Source organism: Colias eurytheme, chromosome 16 (assembly GCF_061535395.1).
Source record: "Colias eurytheme isolate Ceu_HAF_F1 chromosome 16, ilColEury1 Martin Lab GWU primary, whole genome shotgun sequence".
NCBI lineage: Eukaryota > Metazoa > Arthropoda > Insecta > Lepidoptera > Pieridae > Colias > Colias eurytheme.
The window spans coordinates 1,873,204-1,891,542 of record NC_142995.1 but is presented as its reverse complement, the minus strand read 5'-3'; the positions used below and the strand labels follow the sequence as shown (position 1 = coordinate 1,891,542).

At 33.5% G+C, this 18,339-nt stretch overlaps 1 protein-coding gene across 1 annotated transcript; it reads left to right on the top strand.

Moving 5' to 3' along the window:
• The first annotated feature begins 10,444 nt into the window (after positions 1–10,444).
• Positions 10,445–17,685, top strand: dgt3 (dim gamma-tubulin 3). The gene is made up of 10 exons (XM_090110978.1): positions 10,445–10,773; positions 10,919–11,131; positions 11,423–11,612; positions 12,043–12,218; positions 13,567–13,677; positions 14,266–14,421; positions 15,038–15,215; positions 16,021–16,235; positions 16,644–16,809; positions 17,569–17,685. Exons 1-10 carry the CDS (start codon positions 10,592–10,594, stop codon positions 17,665–17,667), a joined length of 1,686 nt encoding a protein of 561 aa, XP_089967104.1. The 5' UTR covers positions 10,445–10,591; the 3' UTR covers positions 17,668–17,685.
• Positions 17,686–18,339: the final 654 nt, after the last annotated feature.

Here is an 18,339-nt window from a genome sequence, read left to right as displayed (position 1 = left end):
ATTTGCGGACAAGATCCAGTGAATATACTCAAAAAATGAGCCCGAACTGCAATCGATTAAAACAGATTTAAAACAAATAAATAAATTCCACTGCAGTTTTAAACAAACACTTTTCAAAGAACTGTTTCGCAACATCTGCGCGAAAAATTTAAAGTTTATCTTATCAAGAATAGAGCTTAGAACAAATAAATATTCCAGTTAGTAGGAATTCAGCTTAAACTATCCAGAACTTCTTAGAAATGCAGATCCGTGTGTTTTCATCGTGATTCGATTTACTGCTGTTAAGAAATGCGTCTAGGAATTTTGGGAAAATAAAAATTACATGTTTGGATTTTTCGAGGAATATGTTGTTATAAAATATGGGTTTTTCTATTAGTTTCTAGTATGCGAGGAGGATGAAATAAATTAGCTTGAAGTTACTGGAAATGTCTGATGATTGTAAAATATATTGTATTTTATGTTATTCCTTTTCAAGACGTTTTAATGAAATTGCCTAGGTACTGCAGTGCGTCTAGCATGTTCGCAGATGGCGCCATCAATGACTTCTTCGCAATTATTAGATTGCGAATAGCATCTTTTTGGTCACGTATACGCTCCCGGGCCCCGGCTCCTCTAATAACAAAATCATAAATACGCTCTCCGAGTACTTGAACAGTCCCATTTTTAGGTATTGGTTGTGTGTTCATTTAGGTAGGAACCGTAAATAGTTCAATTGTTTTTTATACTGAAAAATAAGTTAAAGTTAATTAATGTTGTTAAGTTAAATGTCCCAAATATATGCCAAATTGTAAATGTATGTGTAATTATATTATGTATGGATATTGATGTCTGAAATAAAGATTTATTATTATTATTAACGTTATTTACGAACTAAATTCATCCGAAAGTTCTTAAAACACTATGATTATTTTAAAAACGCACAAAGACTCAAAAAGATTAAAAATCCACACAGAATTAATATTTAGCACAGATAATATTATAAAAATTATATTCGTCCATGATAATAATTATAGTAGGTATACTAGTCTTTACATTGCTCTTTTTAATTTTCAAATTTAACGATAAGAAACAGTTGTTTCATGTTTCTCTTGGATATTTAAAACGTATTTATGAAGTAACGTAGGTACGTACCTAGACGTTGTACATAAAAGGTGTCCAAAATTGTTATTGTTTAAATTATTTATTATTCACAGGTTCCTTTGAGCGTCAGCCGTCAAGAAGCGCTTTAATCTCCGAATTTCCTTTCAGAGATGTTATTTAAAATTCGTTGTTTATGAGAGCTTGTTTGAAGATAGAGTTATCTATGGTTGGTTAATTTTGAAACTAAATTGTCCTATATATTTTCAAACGTTTTCAAACATCATGATATACGCGTTTGGGTCGAGATCAAAATATGTGCATTGTTTTATCTATTTATAACCTACAATGTGTCTTTTATCTTTATCTCATTTTTTATTATGATTGTCTATTATTTATTGGAGTACCTAATGTAGCCCAGTTTAATAGCTAATCCCAGTTTATTTTCTTGATTTTAAACAAGAAAATAAACTGGGATTAACATTTCATTACCTATGTCAAAATGTCAAAGTTAATGCAACTTTCTTGTTTATTTCTATTTTAAAAGCAATTTAGACAGTGCGCGCACGAGCAACTTTGTCTCCGCAACTATTTTGTCTCCGCAACTATTTTGTCTCTCCCACCTATGGGCTAGTATGAAAGTGCGCGCACGTAGCGACGCAACTCCCCATACAATTGATGGGAGAGACAAAATAGTTGCAGAGACAAAGTTGCTCTTGCGCGCTAGCTCTTACTTGGTTGAAAATAGATACCTAAATTGACTTTGACGGGACGCAAATAATAATATAAAAATAACGGCTCCACAAACATTCCCATGCTTGACGCGTAGGCTTGCACAAACATGCAGTTGTATTCTACAATGTTATGAAAATATATACAAGACGCTTGGGTAAATTAACGGTATTCAGCTTTTGTATATATTTCAGAGATACTGCAAGATTGATAAATGAAATAAAAATATAGGTACCTAACTTTTCATTTACGTATGTAATAGGTATTCTAAAATGCGTGCTACACACACATGTAATTCTATATAACATAGACATGTCATTTTAATACGCGAATTGACAGATTTACGGGCGAAAAAAAGAATGCGAATTGTAGAGATACGCAACAGACGGCCTTACCGCAAACGCATTTATTGAAAAAAACATTACTATATTTTCGTGATATGCTGACCTACCTACCTAGTGGTAGATCATAAATAGTTAGGTGCATTTTTGTGATAAAAAAAAACCAAATTTAAATGACACCAATTTTAAACAACCACAAAAGAAAGTGCTATCCCAACAAAAGTACCAGGCTCTCATAATGTACCAACAAGCATACGAGCCCTATTCACACAGCCAGTTGACAGTTTTAATAAAGCTTTCATGCTATTATCACTCTTAACTATTATCGATAGGGTGGTTTTTTGCGTGATTTTCAAATGGTGTTGAGTGCATGCCAGGTCCATTGTTTTTCTAGTGACGACACAGCACGAAGGATGCTCAACGTCGCCTACTTCCTACATCATTCGATTGTTTTGAAACGTTTTCATTGTATCCAAATTTTCTTTATTTTAAGTTGTAAGTTTTATAAATTATAAAAAAAATTGGTTGTCTGTAAAGTCGGTTTACTGACGATAGTTGAACGTGACAACGTCCGATTGTGCTTCTTTGTCGCTCGTTCCGCGCTCTCGCTTGCACTTCAAGCCTTACATGGAACGCCTCAGAGCGAGGTAACGCCGCATGAGTCATGTTTTTTCGTGCGTGCAGCCGGCTCTATCGAATTATAAGACGTTGTCACGTCAAAAATATTTAATAGGTACTTAAAAGTATCCGTATGACCGACGTTTGCTTGGTATTTTTGTCAATAATTTATCACCCGAACATTTATCTGCTAAGTTTCTTGAAAATTATTACAGCCGTTTCCGAGATTCAGATTATAAAAATGACTGTCCTTTCTCCGCCTAAACAAAGTTTTATCTATGTATGTATCGGACCATGGAATTGCAAATACATAACATGAAAAAGATTTTGTTAAAATCGTCTCGTTTTACCTATAACAATGGAAAAAGCAAAGCTCGGTCAGCACAGCATGAGCGGTGGCAAAACGACGATGAAGTGTCAATATATGCTAACTACAAAAACTACATTTTTCAGTAGATAAAAAAAACGTTTTATTTCTTTTTCGTTACCGTTTTTAATTATTATTTTAGCTTACGTTCATTATCAAAGGATATTAGATATTATGGAATCATTTATGAAAATGTAACTTCAAAGCTTTTTAAAAAAAACATGCAGATATTAGATATTGCTTGTAATTGTATTTAAACAGGAAGCCGTATTTTTTAGATACAATTTATTGCCAATATACTCAGAAGAAATTGTTCTAAAGATTACAACATTTTTTTATTTTAATATTAGGTTTTTGTATCAATACTATAGTAAAATGTTGATTTAAAATCCTGTCACTACACGTGATTATGCTCGAAGATAGTGGTTTTAATATAAAACATTATTTCAATTTGTTCAACTTCATATGGACGAGATTTTCTTGCTGCTTTGGTTATAATGGCATAATCACTTGGAACGTAAATTTCTTTGTTCTTAAGTTGGCGTTCAAGTCAAGAAATATAAGATACTACGTGAACACACGTCAGAGCACAACAGCGTCGAAGATTTACTCATCTTCACGGACGGGTCCAAGACTGAAAATGGCACGGGTGCTGGGGTCTTCTCTGAGGACCTAAACAATAACATCTCGCACCCCTTGGGACCCCGTAATACAGTATTTCAGGCTGAATACCTAGGACTTCTACTTGCAGCTTTAGCCATAATCAAAAGGAATGTAAAAACTTTTCGATTCGGATCCTATCATATGCAAAGTATAGGATAGCAAAGCAGCACTCATGGCAATCAAAAGCCATGAAATCACTTCAGGGTTAATTCTAGTGTCACCTAGCCCTAACTAGGGTATGTGATCTGGGAAAGTCCCTAGTACTGCAATGAATAAAAGGACACAGTAACTCATGAGGAAACGATGCTGCTGACATATTAGCCAGAAGGGCATCTGAAACACCGGTCATGGGACCTTTTCCAATTATACCGCTACCTGCAAGCTTGATCCGGCTGATGATTACCCAGCTCACTAGCACTGCACAAAAAGCAGAATGTTCAAGCAGATCTGACTGCAAGCATGCCAGAGAAGCCCTACCAAACTTTGACTCTAGACTTGCACGTCCGATTCTCAACCTACGCAGAGTACTACTACGTGTAATAACAGGGACCCTCACAGGGCACGGCCCCTTCAACAAACATTTCTTTAATTAAGGGATCACAGACAGTCTGCTATGCAGAGCATGCATGGCGTCCGAGGAAACGGCAGCCCACGTCATCATGGAATGTACGGGGGTTGCGGAGTACAGGGCAAGACACCTGGGGTCTCCCGGGTCCCTCCCTGAAGCCTTCGGCAGCCCTCACAAGCTGCTTGGCTTCATGTGCTCGGGTGGTTTCAGTTTTAGCTGGTTTCCCCCACCTCCCTCTCTCACGCAAAATAGGCGCTTGACCTCGAGTTGCGGAGAAATGCCCGTATATTATTATAAGTTGGCGTTCAATGGTGCTATGAACTGAATCGCATTCCATTTGCGTGTGACTGGGTTCTAAAAACTTTTGAGTTATAGTAATATTATACTTTTTACTAAAATATAATAGTGCGTTCGACATAACTGCGTTGCGATTTTGGTAAGTGCATCCTCATCATCATGCAGTAGTTTTGGAAAAGCATCAAGAAACTCATCAAGAATGGCAATTTTTCGATGGTTTGTTGAGTTTGATGGAGAAGCACGTGTTAGAATACTTTCTTCTTGGTTTGAAAGCATGCAAAACTCTTAACCCAGGAATAAACTGTAAATGAGCCCAAGGAAAGCGTGCTTAAAAACATAGAGCGGACGCTTCAGGGTGTAGTTAGAATATATTGCCAGCAAAAATGACGCAACTTTTGTTATAAGGTATTGCTACACTTTAATATTTGCTCAAATTGACTGTTTACAGAGAAATGACCTTTATGGGCCTATGTATTACTCTATTTTAAGTACGAAAATGCTATAAAACGAAAATCGCTAAAATGTTAGTTAGGAGGTATTGATACTTCATCGTCGAAAAGCCTTTTAATGAGCTTTCAATTTAAACTTTCAATACGCCTACTGACTGCACAAGATTTATAACAGCTATGGGGTTTGCCACTGGTTTCTCATTTCCGAGGATTCATGATTTGTAGGTATTAGGTAAATTGGGGCTTACTTTAAAAAGTGTTCTTTTGTGGATTTTGTGTATAAATATGATATTCGTATTCCTGTAATGGGGTAGTATTTTTCAATCTAAATGATATAAAGTGTACCTATCGTATTTTATACTTTTTAAAAGATTTCTTGGCGACATAACGCCAGTAGACTATAACTATGGAGTAGGTATAACTATGGAGTTATACCCATTTGTCTCTATTAACTACTATTTTATGTAACGTAATGGTCGAGTTTTATATCAACTGCACGTGGCGTGTTATATTACATGCAATCATGTAATATTGCGTTATTCTGGACTATCATATATGTCATAAAATGTAATAATAATAATATGGTTATGGTATAACTGCTACTGTGTTCAGTTGGCAACAACGTGCAAAATTAAAATAGGAAACGTGCTGTGAACAAATATAGCAAAAAAAACTTTAGATTACTATCTGTAAACTGATTATAATAGTTAAGCCAGTTTTAGAGCAGAGACAATGAGTTACATAGTAACTAATACAGTTTAATCTGTGACAATGAGCGGTTGCAATTTGCACCAGAAAACAATGTGCGCCAATTGAGCGAAACATGCTTGAATGAACTAAAAAAAAAGAACTTGTTTATGGTAGAATTTCCATGAATCTTTTAATTCTTCTCTTACTACATCCATTAGAGCCATTACTTACTCCATTTATTTTTTTTGCATAATAAGCATGACAAAATACTGATACTGATGAAATAGGCGTACAAACTACAAACTCCTAACATTACTAACAATATTTTTGGTAATGTATCGTGTCGTATAAACATTCGTCAATACAACTGGACAATGCCTACAACAGTGGCCTTGAACTTACAGCCCGTTCAAGAGCGAGGATATGCCAAAACAGAGGGGCTGCAATTGGCTAATAGCATAATTGGACACTCTTCCTCCATTCTTTATGTCAAGTTAAATCAGAAAATTTATTGCCCTCATTACTAACATGACAGACGCGTTTATTTGCGACGTAAGAAATTGTATGTATGTACGTCATCATATTTATTGAATAATTGGTTTATTCAGATATTTTTAAGCTTAATCATAAGATCATATCAGTCCCTATGACTATACAGACATACTATAATGATTAAAAGTAAAAAAATTATTAGTAAAAAATGTTTTTTTTTTAAATTGCGTGCCGGGCCGTTTTCAAATTATGTTACTATTGTTCCAATTATTTCAAGCTTATCATTTCTAGCAAACCTATATTGTCAAAACAATTACCTATGTCCTATGTTGTTTGGTGCTATTAATTCACAAACTAAGTTTGTGATGTGTAGAGTGTAGACCAAGAAGCTTATATCTTATACACTGGAGATTTCGGTATGAACATTTGACGTGTAACAAGAAAATTGTTGTGTTCTATCACTTTCACACCTAACTTGATATTGCCACTGTTAATACGAAGTTTTCCCAAGGCTACTATGTATGCTGTAATATTCTGTGCAAAAGGTTAGTTTTTGTACATGAGTTTGTTGATAAATTGCCAACAACGTCATTCAGAAGCATTGTTGGATGAGACAATTATTATATTTTATGCTAAATAAAATAAGTATCTGAAACAATAATTAAAAAGCGATACTCCCTGATTATGGGTAGTTACCATAATAAAATTGTAGCAACTCTCACTTTGACAATATGGCATAAGTGTCAAAAAAATTGCGTCGCTTCGAATATTTAAGTTAATATTGTTGCGTATTTAATAAATATTTTCCGAATATAAATAATGTATTGCATTGTGAAAAATTGCAGAAGTTTTTGGAAACCAAATTCTGGCATAAAATTTCACAGGCAAGTGTATATTTACGCTATTTACAATATTCCTCAATACTCATGCATTTACCTGTTTAGAATCATTTTCATGGCAAAAATCGTCAATTTTATCATCATTTTAGTAATCAATCATGCTTAATATCTTCTATCTATCTTCTTTTCCTAATAATTTCATCATTTTTCAATAAACCAATTTAACAAGTAAGGTAACCATGATGACGAGTTTTTACGGATAGCGAAGAGAAAATATTGTAATAGTTAACAAAATTATGATGAACATTTAGAACACCATTTCAAAGATTTTTATACTAGTAATGAAACAACGCACGACATCGATATTGCACTCACATGTGGTTTTATGTTTGTTCTTCTTTAACAAAGAAATTAATAGTTCTTTTAACTTACCAAATTTTTTTTTGTTTTACTTATTTCAGCTTTCCAAAAATGAAATAAAAAGAAATAAATGGCTGTCCATAGTGCCTATCAAGGGTAAAATTTATCAACATGCCAGAATATGCAGTTTGCATTTTAAGGCTGAGGATTACGGTCCAGAAAAAAAATACCTTTTGAAAAGTGCTATACCTTATGTACCTATAAAGATGATAATTATTCATGTAAGTTGACCAGTAATATTATAATACGTTATTACAGTACGTTATTATTTATAGACCATGATTTTTAGTTTTTTTTATTTCGAAAAATCCTGAATATACAAACCAGTGTGGTCACCCACAGAAAGAGACAAAAAACAACACTGACATCATTCAAGGTTATATTTTCTTGTGACAAGTTAATGGTCATAGTGCAATCTCCAGTGTAGACATAAAATAAAAGAAGTTAATATTATGTCCCTAATATTATGTATTATCTTTTACTTTAATATAAAGTATAAATAATTTGCTCTAGTAAAACGTTAAATGAGATTTAAACGTGATTTACGCTAATAGCATCTACAGACGCTCCGATTTGGTTGGTGCCAACCATCCGACCACGACCAAATCGGAAAGTGTAGAGAGCGGTCGGTCCGACATAATTATTATTAATATTGGTTTGACGTGGTCGGATGCGCCAGCAATACCGACCAAACCAACTTCCTATCCGATCCAACCAAATTGGAACGTTTGGAAGCTTTGTTCCGACCAAATCGGCTCATTCCATAGAGTAATATAGGTAATTGGCTCATTCACATTCGCAACGTCGCCGGTGTAGGACGTCAACATGAACGCCGAGGGAGTTACGGTCACCGAACGTGACATATTAATAAAATTACTGGAACTATATAAAGACTTTCCCTGTTTGTGGGACTTAAGTAACAAAGATTACGCAAATAGAGATGCCAGAAATCAAGCGTATTTTATTATGTTAGAAGTATTAAAAAAAATTGACAGTGCGGCTACATTAAAAACCTTAAAAAATAAGTTATAAGCATATGACTGTAATTTTCTCTATTTCTATAGTAGAATTTAGCCCATTATTTCTTCGTAGAGTGCGTTTCATGAAAGAGTTCCCCTGCCGTTATGTTGGCATACTTGACTGTCAAAAACGAAAATATTTTTTTTTAATCAAAAATGACAGAGAAAATATTCTCCTTTCTTCATAGCCTTATCCCGTATCTTACGTGGTCGGCTGCCTAGAAAGGAGAATATTTTCTCTGTTATTTTTGATTAAAAAAAATATTTTCGTTTTTGACAGTCAGGTAAGCCAACATAACGGCAGGGGAACTCTTTCGTGAAACGCACTCTACTATGGTCAACTGACATATTACTCTATGGTCAACTGACAGCTGGAAGGCCAACCGTCGGACAATCTGTAGCAATGTTGGAATGGTTGCCATGTCGGTTCCAATATGGTTGGCACCAACCCGTAGAGTGAGAATGAACCATAGAGGAGGCACTAAAATGACAAGTAATGCGTGAGAGAAATACACTTATGACTATAAAGCTAAGAGCAAGCGAGACAGAAACATTGTTTTTTGTTTCTCTCATGTTATGCGATTTCTTTTGTTGGGGACAAAGGCAGTTTGTCCCAAACAAGCGGCTACAGTCCATTGTTTTGCTAGTTTTCTGTTTTTTCTCGCTGTTAAGTGATTTCAAAGTTTAATAAACGTTGACAGTGATCTGTTTTAATCCGACTTTAAGTGAAAATATGGTGCGTTGTAGTGTGATTGGTTGTAAAAATCGGCCGGAACGAAGATTACCAAATATTACCTTTCACACGTAAGTAAACTTATTTGAAGTATATTGTTTTATAGAACTGGATATAGTTGATACATTTTCATTAACTCTAATGTGAAATTATCTACAAATATATAATATTTTCATCGAAATAGACGTAAACATTTTTTTGTGTTATCCGACTAAATTACGAAGTGTTCTTGTTGTTCAGGACGCCATTTGTTTTTACGTAGTTTCAAATTTATGGTATAATCATGTGATTAACATTAGGGATACCAGTACAGGGTAAAATTTTCCCCAAAATCGTGAAATGTTTTTTTAATATTTGTTATTGATGCATGCCAAAAAGGAGGACTAGGCCTACTGGGGATACCTCTTTAAAAAAAACGCACCTAAGGTTCTTACCTCACAGGTGGTGTGGAAAAAGAACCAATACAATACAACAGTGAATATATATATATATATACTAGCGGTCCGCCCCGGCTTCGCCCGTGGTACATATTTCGCAATAAAAGGTTGTGCCAAATTTCATCAAAATCGGCCCAGTAGTTTATGCGTGAAAACCATACATACATACATACATACAAACCTTTCCTCTTTATAATATTAGTATAGATTTAAAAATTGCGGGACGTAGCGTTTGCGGCGGTACCGGCCAGCCGCCCGGCTATATATATTTTTATACCCGTGCGAAGCCGGAGCGGGCCGCTATGTTTTTATATACAACGTTCATAATTTTTCTGTAGTGTATTTACTATTTAGTATCAGCATTGCACCCGTGCGAAGCCGGGGCGGGTCGCTAGTTAAGTTAATAAATAACAAAATCTTTTCAAATCTGTCTTTTTCTTCATAAACCTATCTTACAAAAAAATACCCAAACATTTATAGATATTTTGCCAGTTTTTCGGATAAAAAGTTTTTGTAATAGTTGGCAACATTGACGTAAGGATTCGCCATCTCGTTCGGGTATACGCCGATGTGATCTCTAGTACATTCTCCCTCTACGCACCAACCAAATCGGAGCGTCTGTAGATGCTTTAAGGATTTACACTCTATAGTCTATATACGGATTACGGACCAAATAAACTTGTATCCATGCTCAGACGTAGCTATAAAAAAGTGGGTTTCTTTTGACGTTTAATTTGTTGACGTTCGAAATTCGAATTGAAATTTGAAATGTAACGTTTGTTGTTCACGCATAAAAATAAATCGGGTTTATTTACATTAAAGTTTAGATAAAACGATTTGCAAGCAACAATGAACCAATTAAATGAAATAACTGATGATGCTTTTATTCCGTTCTTACACAGTTTAGGTGTAGAGACATACAATAAATCCTTTGAATGGATGTTGAACGATCCTGATTTTTCAGAGGTTTTGAGGTGGATTTATAAGAATTTAGATGCAAATAATGCACTAAGTGCCCGTGAAGAATGCAGGTAATGTTTTTAACATAATAAGCTTCTCGTATTCCGTAAAATTTCTGACAAAACATTCAAGTAGTCTTCAACAATAATTCATACTATAATTACCTACTTATTACAATAATTTAAACTTCGAACTTAAAGATTTTTTAATTTACAGATATTTAGAACTCGAAAGAAATGGTATGCTTATGCCCATAGAAGAATTAGAGAAAGCAGTAATAGAAATTCAGCAGGAATATGAAGGAATTTGCTTACCAGGGAACTTGGATGCTATTGAAGATGCACAGTTGGATATAAAAATGCAAAAAGAACGATTGGATTTATTGGAGAAACAGGAAGAAGCAATTAAAGATATGATTAGGCACAATGAGTAAGTTCAAGTCATAATAACAAAAACTTATAAAGACTTTAAAATATATTTAAAACTATAATTGGATATGGAAAAGTAATATGAAGAATGCACTTTTTTCTTCTTCACAACTTTATAAATCTGAAATTTATGTTTTTTTTCTGAAGTGAAGTTATACATTGAAAATGTACTGTGCTAATAATTAAAAAATACAAAATATGAAAATGAATAAATAACTTCGCCTTTTTTTTTACGATTTTTAGAAAGAAACTTTCGTAGATATACATAGTACATTGATGACACTAATTTCAGGTCCACAAAAGAGTGTTTACACAAGGAAACAACAAAGCTCGGAGCGGCTGAACAGCAATGCTCTGAGGATGGAGCCACCCTGGCGCAGGACTGCCTGCGACTTGCTGAGGAAGTAGAGAGCATTACAAGTGAAGTCATGGATACTGTCAGAGAAGCACTTGATATGTACGGCAATTGTTATGGGGATAAGGTACATTTTTACATAATTTAAATTTGGTAATTAAAAAATTAAATATTATCTTATTCAATGCAGATAAACAGCAAAAGTTAACCTAGTGTGTGCTAAAATAAAAGAAAATTAATGTATGTACATATTTCTGTAGCAGAAATGTATAATATAAATACAATATTACAGTAAAACTCGATGACAGAACATGTGGCTTTTAGACCATTACCATGAAATCATATATTTTAATGCGTGTTAAAACAAAGCTTATTGTCACCAAAAGAACAATATGTCTATTATACTATTGCTAATCATTTAAATGAATTATTGAAAATAAGTTCATGATTAATCTTAAAGATATCTTCAAAATTGCTATAAAGGTTTTGTAACAGGAATTTATTTCATTTTTTTTAACAAAACTTTTATAGTTAAAATTTGTTTCTAATTTTTACAGGAAATATCAAAAAGGTTCCTTGCATATGGTCCATTCGAACCTTACCGTCAATCACAAGCACTGTTTAGGTCACATTTTGATCTATATGTCACTAAAAAACTGAAACATAGTGATATTATAAAGGAGGAAGATTTACGCTCGGCTCATTTTCTTGAGGCTAAGAATATGGAGAATAGGTTTGTAGACTTGAACATTATTTTGTTTTACAGTAGCACCTCGTTAAGTCGAACCTCGATAAGTCAAAAACCTCCAAATCTCGAAAAAATGTTTTGTTCCCTTCCCTTCAAACCCGAAAACCTCCGTTACTTGAAATCTTGGCCCTCTGTTAGTCGAAATAATCACCGAGTCCCTCCAAGCCATTTTGGTACATATTTTCACTCTATAACTCGAAAAATTAAATTTGACCTCTGTATCTCGAACATAGCAACATTTTATTTTATAATATTTATAACTTGATCATTTGGAATTTATTACCTCTATTGTTCGAACAAAAATAAGTTACCGACTTTAACAACTTGCCGACAGTGCAGTACCTACCCTATAATTGTTTCTTAGAAAACATTTTCGATTTTTAGGAGAATACGATAATAAATTTATGACTCACGTAAACACGTGTTTGCATTAAGTGGGTATCTGATGACGAAATTATCGATTTAGTAGCTCAGAAAACCGATACTAATGATTAAGATGACATAGAAGACGTGAATAGTACATGCGATTCCATCAAAGAGGCAAGAACCGCATTGAATACCTTACGAAATTTTATAGAGCAAACCAGTATCTCTGAAGAAGAAGAATTTTCTGTTCTTTATTGATTAGACAATGCGAGAGAACAACCAAATTATCTAAAGCAAAAAAAAATACTGACTTTTATAATGCCATATTTTTTATTTTAAAATGATTTGAAATAATGTTGATTTATAATAAATAAAAACATGTTTGTCACCTCTGCAAGTTGAATTTTAATGTACTTTACCTCTCTAATTCAAAATTTATAAGAATAAACCTCAAACTCTTTATGTCGAATCAAAATCTGCCTAAGTCGAAATTCTCCATGAGTTGAAAACTCTATAACTCGAATTTTTTGGCGTCTCCCTTGATATTCGACTTATAGAGGTGCTACTGTATTTACTTTACTAGTTATGCAGTTTTTAATTGTTCCAACAACCCCCATTTAGCCATTGTTGACTGTATTTTTAAAATCATAAAAAGGTTAATCTTTGAATTTGATATTTTTGGTTTAATGGCATTCAAATGCTTTATAAATATAAAAGGTTAATCTTTATTAAACCTCAACTAAATGATTACTAAGTTTTTCAAATGAATGCTATTCTTTGCCTCCTGATCGATAAATAAAATTACAGTTTTATGAATTTCTTGTTGCAAAAATAGCAAATCAAACTATGGTTAAGTTATTTCTATAGTTATTTATGAAGTAGTTTGATTTGCATCTAGACAATTTATTAAACTACATAATTATATTTGTGAATAAATTCCAATTTAATAATATTTATTTATTTCCAGGTTATTAGATGCTATATTGGCGTATGTGGAAACAAAAGCGGAGTTATGTGGGGAACAAGCGAAATTAGCCCTTGTCGCTAATTACAATAATGTGCATCCCAGTCAAATAACGTGAGCGTCATCTATACTAATATAATAAAGCTGAAGAGTTTGTTTGTTTGAACGCGCTAATCTCAAGAACTACTGATCCGATTGAAAAATTATTTTGGTGTTAGATAGCCCATTTATCGAGGAAGGCTATAGGCTATATACCATCTCGCTAAGACCAATAAGAGTGGAGCAATGCGGGTAAAACCGCGGGGCAGAGCTATTCTAATATATAAATAATACTAGTATTATAAGAATGATGAATGGATGTTTCTGTTTATTCAAATAACAATTTAAGGAGATTTTTAAACGAAAATGTTATATGCTAAGAACCATGTTATATTGTTTAGTTTGATAAAAAGTTTATAAGGCATTGTGAAAGACTTAATTTTGCCAATTTAAAGTTGCATGTATGTACATTATACACAGGCACAGTATATTTCCTACTATCTCATAGCTTAATACATTTTTTTAATGTATAAATTCAATCATATTTTAACGTATTGATGCAGAATTTTTAGCTTAACAAACACTTAACATACACAAACGTCAAACACAGCATCTTAATATTTTCTAAAATATTTTTTTCACCATTAAATATTATTTTCATAGAGTATACGCAATGGAAGCACAAAGCGCAATAGATTTGCTTGAACAAGAAGAATCAATTTTGGACCAGCAGTTGCAAGACGCGGCTAAACAGCTGGTGGACAGACGGACAAACTTGGCCGATGAGACCATTGCTAAATCTGTGCTGGCCGTTAGATTGTAGGTGTTTCTCTTTTTTCTTTTAACACTAACAATTGTTATTAATGCCTTGATACGCTGGAATAATTGAAATTCTTATAACTACAGTTTATTGCATAAAAATTTTGATTGTACCACTACATAGTATGTATAAAACAAAGTCGCTTTCTCTGTCCCTATGTCCCTATGTATGCTTAATTCTTTAAAACTACGTAACGGATTTTGATGCAGTTTTTTTTTAATAGATGTGATGAGTGATTCAAGAGGAAGGTTTTAGTATATAATTTATTATGTTTTAGACAAAGCGGGCGAAGCTGCGGGCGGAAAGCTAGTTGATACATAAAATATCCTTTACTAGTGTTTTTTTACTACTTTTTTTTACCAGTATTTGAAAACATAGTAGCTGATAAAATCTTCTCATAAACTTCACAGGCCTTCGCCCGCGTTTTCAGAGAAAACCCCGCATAGTTCCCTTTCCCGTGGGATTTCCGGGATAAAACCTATCCTATCTCTCAAGTTGGATCGAACTGCACATTGTGTGTGAATTTTATTATAATCGGTTAAGTGGTTTAGGAGTCCATTGAGGACAAACATTGTGACACGAGATTTATATATATTAAGATAAAACTTCTTTCAGGCAAATCCAGTCGGATCTAAAGTACCTCCACACAATAACGCAGCAAGCGTTATCACTAGATAGACTGTTATATTGTGCATTGCGAAGGGAACTCGGTTCTATTGAGGAGTTGCTGCACTTTGCCTCTCATCTCAGATGCTTTGTGATGCAGGAGGAGGATGCTGTGATTAGCAGGATTGTAAGTAAAAAAAATAAAAAATCGTTTATTTAGTACATATACATTGACCTAAATTTAAACTCAATGATCGCCTCAACTAGGTATAAACCTGTGCTAGAGGCGACCGAAAGATATATTATATATTAGCTGTGACGGTTTTACCCGCATTGCTCCGCTCCTGTAGGTCTTAGCGTGATGATATAGCCTTTTTCGATAAATGGGCTATCTAACATGGAAAGAATTTTTCAAATCAGACTAGTAGTTCCTCAGATTAGCGTTCAAACAAACAAACTCTTCAGCTTTATAATGTGAGTATATATAGATATTATGGACCCTCTTCACAATGGGGCAGCATTGGGCGAGTAGAGGCAATCATGATAGTTTAGAGCTTAAATGTATATGATCCGCCGTCATTGTAGATTTTTATTCATAATCGTCGTTATGCAAACATCGACAATCTTTTGTTGGGCCAACGCTCACGATTATGAAGAGGGGCATGAAGCTGTATTGTTTATTTGAACGCACCAATCTACTTACTGTTACCTGCGACTTCGCCTAGGTAGACAGTTTGTGAGCTTCTCACATATTATTTAATATTTATTATATGCTAACTATCCGTCAGTATCTTTGCCCACCTAGTCAAAAAACCCTTATGGTTTCCTATATCCTTCAAACCACATTTATACCAAATTTCATTGAAATCAGATCTGTTGTTGATGCATTAAGTAGTATATTACTCTTATATGTATATTACTCTTATATGTCTAGGTAATTAATTAAATGTTTTAGTTTAGTTAATTATAAAATAATATATCTTTTATTCCAGCAATTAATGAACGACATTTGCACAGAGCAAGAACAAACAGAGAGACAAATAGCCTTATCGAACACACTCCTAAACTCTCTATGTTCAATACTAGGAGTTGAGAAAGATGCAGCCGTTTTGGTTAAATCTTATTGTGATTTGAAGAAAAGTATATATGAGATTAATGATAATATTATAGATGCGTTGGTGAGGAAGGAAAGTGATTTACAACACTTGTAAGTTATTTTATTTTTAATTTTTAGGGTATACCTACTTAATATTTTATTGTTTTTGAATTTACGCAGAAGTAGAATTGTAGTACAGTGGTACATTACTAAAGAGCTTCGATCATTCGCATTTAGTATGCGCAGTCTAATATAATGAATCAATTGCTGTTAAAATCTGTAAAAAGTTCCACAACACTATTAAATTAATATTAAAAATAATGCGTATTTTTTTTAAAGTACAATCTGATTGACCATTGATAATTCGTAAATTTATATCACAGTAAGTATGTTGTTGTTGTTGTTTTTGAAGACGGTAGAATATTATAACTGAAAGATACTAATTTAAAATTATTATTCCACAAAATTATGTCAATTCTTAACATATATTAACGTTCAACCCTACATTTTAAATTTTAGCAAGAAACAACAAGCAACATTAAGCCGCTACATATGGGACGGTTGCAGCAAGCAAGCGAACAGCTGCAACACGCATGTTGCTAGTATGGTGCACGCTTTGGTGCAAGAGTTGGTGCTAGTGGACACTAATGTTGTAGTGACTAGTGGACAGTTTAGTTCTGTTAAGGTAAATCTTTTTATGTCAAAAGTACGGAATTTCTAAATAACACTTTGACACAACCATAGAAATCTAAATAACAAGACACTAGAAGTCGTAAGCACGCGTGACCTTGTCGCCACTCAGGTGACTTCCAAGCCACCAGTGCGTTCGTCGCTATTCAGTTGCTCTCGAGACGTGCGTGTGTAAACATAGTGTGTTTCATCATTTCCCATTGCGGAAATTCATCCTGCTATACTAATAAAGAAATAACATTTCATCGGTAATTATTTTTTTAGAAATAATGCCGTTTTTCCTTAAAATTAAAGAATATTTACAAGTAATACGAACGTCACCATAGTAATCGAAATAACAATGAATGACAGTCGACCCTTCCTATTATCACGTTTAAAACAAATTTAAACCTTATTTCTATGTGTTTAGGTTCAAAGTTATATCTATTGAAAATTAACGCCCTCTGTTGTAGAAAAGCCGAATTTTTTCGAATTTGTATTTTTCTAAGCAAAAAGAAACAAAACATCTCATGTACCTGGGGATGTTATTCGAAAAAAAACCGTGCGTTAGGGTACTTATGTGGCGGCAAAATCAAGTTTTTCCATAGCTCAAGTTTCATCCAAACCCGTCCAGTAGTATTTTCGTGACAAACATGCATACATCTATCATCACAAACTTTCGCATTTATTAGTAGCATGTCAAACCACATTGGTTCCACATAAATAGTATTCAAATAAATTTTATTTATATCTTAAATCTTATTTCTTTTTTCAGAATGGCGATAAGCATAATCTTCGGAAACTGTGGCAATGGTTCCTGACTGATCCAGCTAAACTGATGTCGGCCATGAGAAATGTTAGGAGTTATAAGTGAATTAAGATACTTTTGTAGTTATTTCAGTATAATATATTTATTTTTATCAAATTGTATTTTATTTACCTTGCACACATACAAAATTACAAACCAACGCTTAAGTTTTAATATTAAAATTGAAAATATATTTCTTGATTATCTTATCGATTTTTATTTGTGGAAACTAAGTTCTGAAACAACCTTTAAAAAAATACATAGTTGTACTAATATGAGTTAGATATTCTCTGAGGATATGTAATATAAATGCTCATCCATATTCCATATATCGCCGTTCCTGGAGAATAAAATGATTACTGTCATAACCATAGTTTTATTGTTATGCGATATTTGAAACCTACGTAGCCTAATAATACAATATACACAATTTTTTTTGTAATTTTTCTCCTCTAATCCACAATGTTATAAGACATAATATTCACTGCTTTTTCCCAGAACTATTCAAACTAAATAAAAAAGCTAATATTATAGTGATAGCGAAAAATTTTCTTCATTCTTTATGTGATAATAACATTTTACATATTCATGGAAAAATGAATCGGCGAAAATGTCGGTGAAATAATGATGAATGTCTGTTATCATTTTATTCTCGTACAATTAATATGGTTTGGCGCCATTGGTAAGACAAGACTGGGTAAGACCATATTGATAATGTACAATATGGTCTTACGATGA

Excerpts from the sequence above, each read along its gene's own strand:
- dgt3 (XM_090110978.1), top strand. The coding sequence starts at position 10,592 with ATGAACCAATTAAATGAAATAACTGATGATGCTTTTATTCCGTTCTTA. Across the intron at positions 11,132-11,422 it reads GATATGATTAGGCACAATGA|GTCCACAAAAGAGTGTTTAC; the intron begins GTAAGTTCAAGT and ends CACTAATTTCAG. Across the intron at positions 11,613-12,042 it reads GCAATTGTTATGGGGATAAG|GAAATATCAAAAAGGTTCCT; the intron begins GTACATTTTTAC and ends TAATTTTTACAG.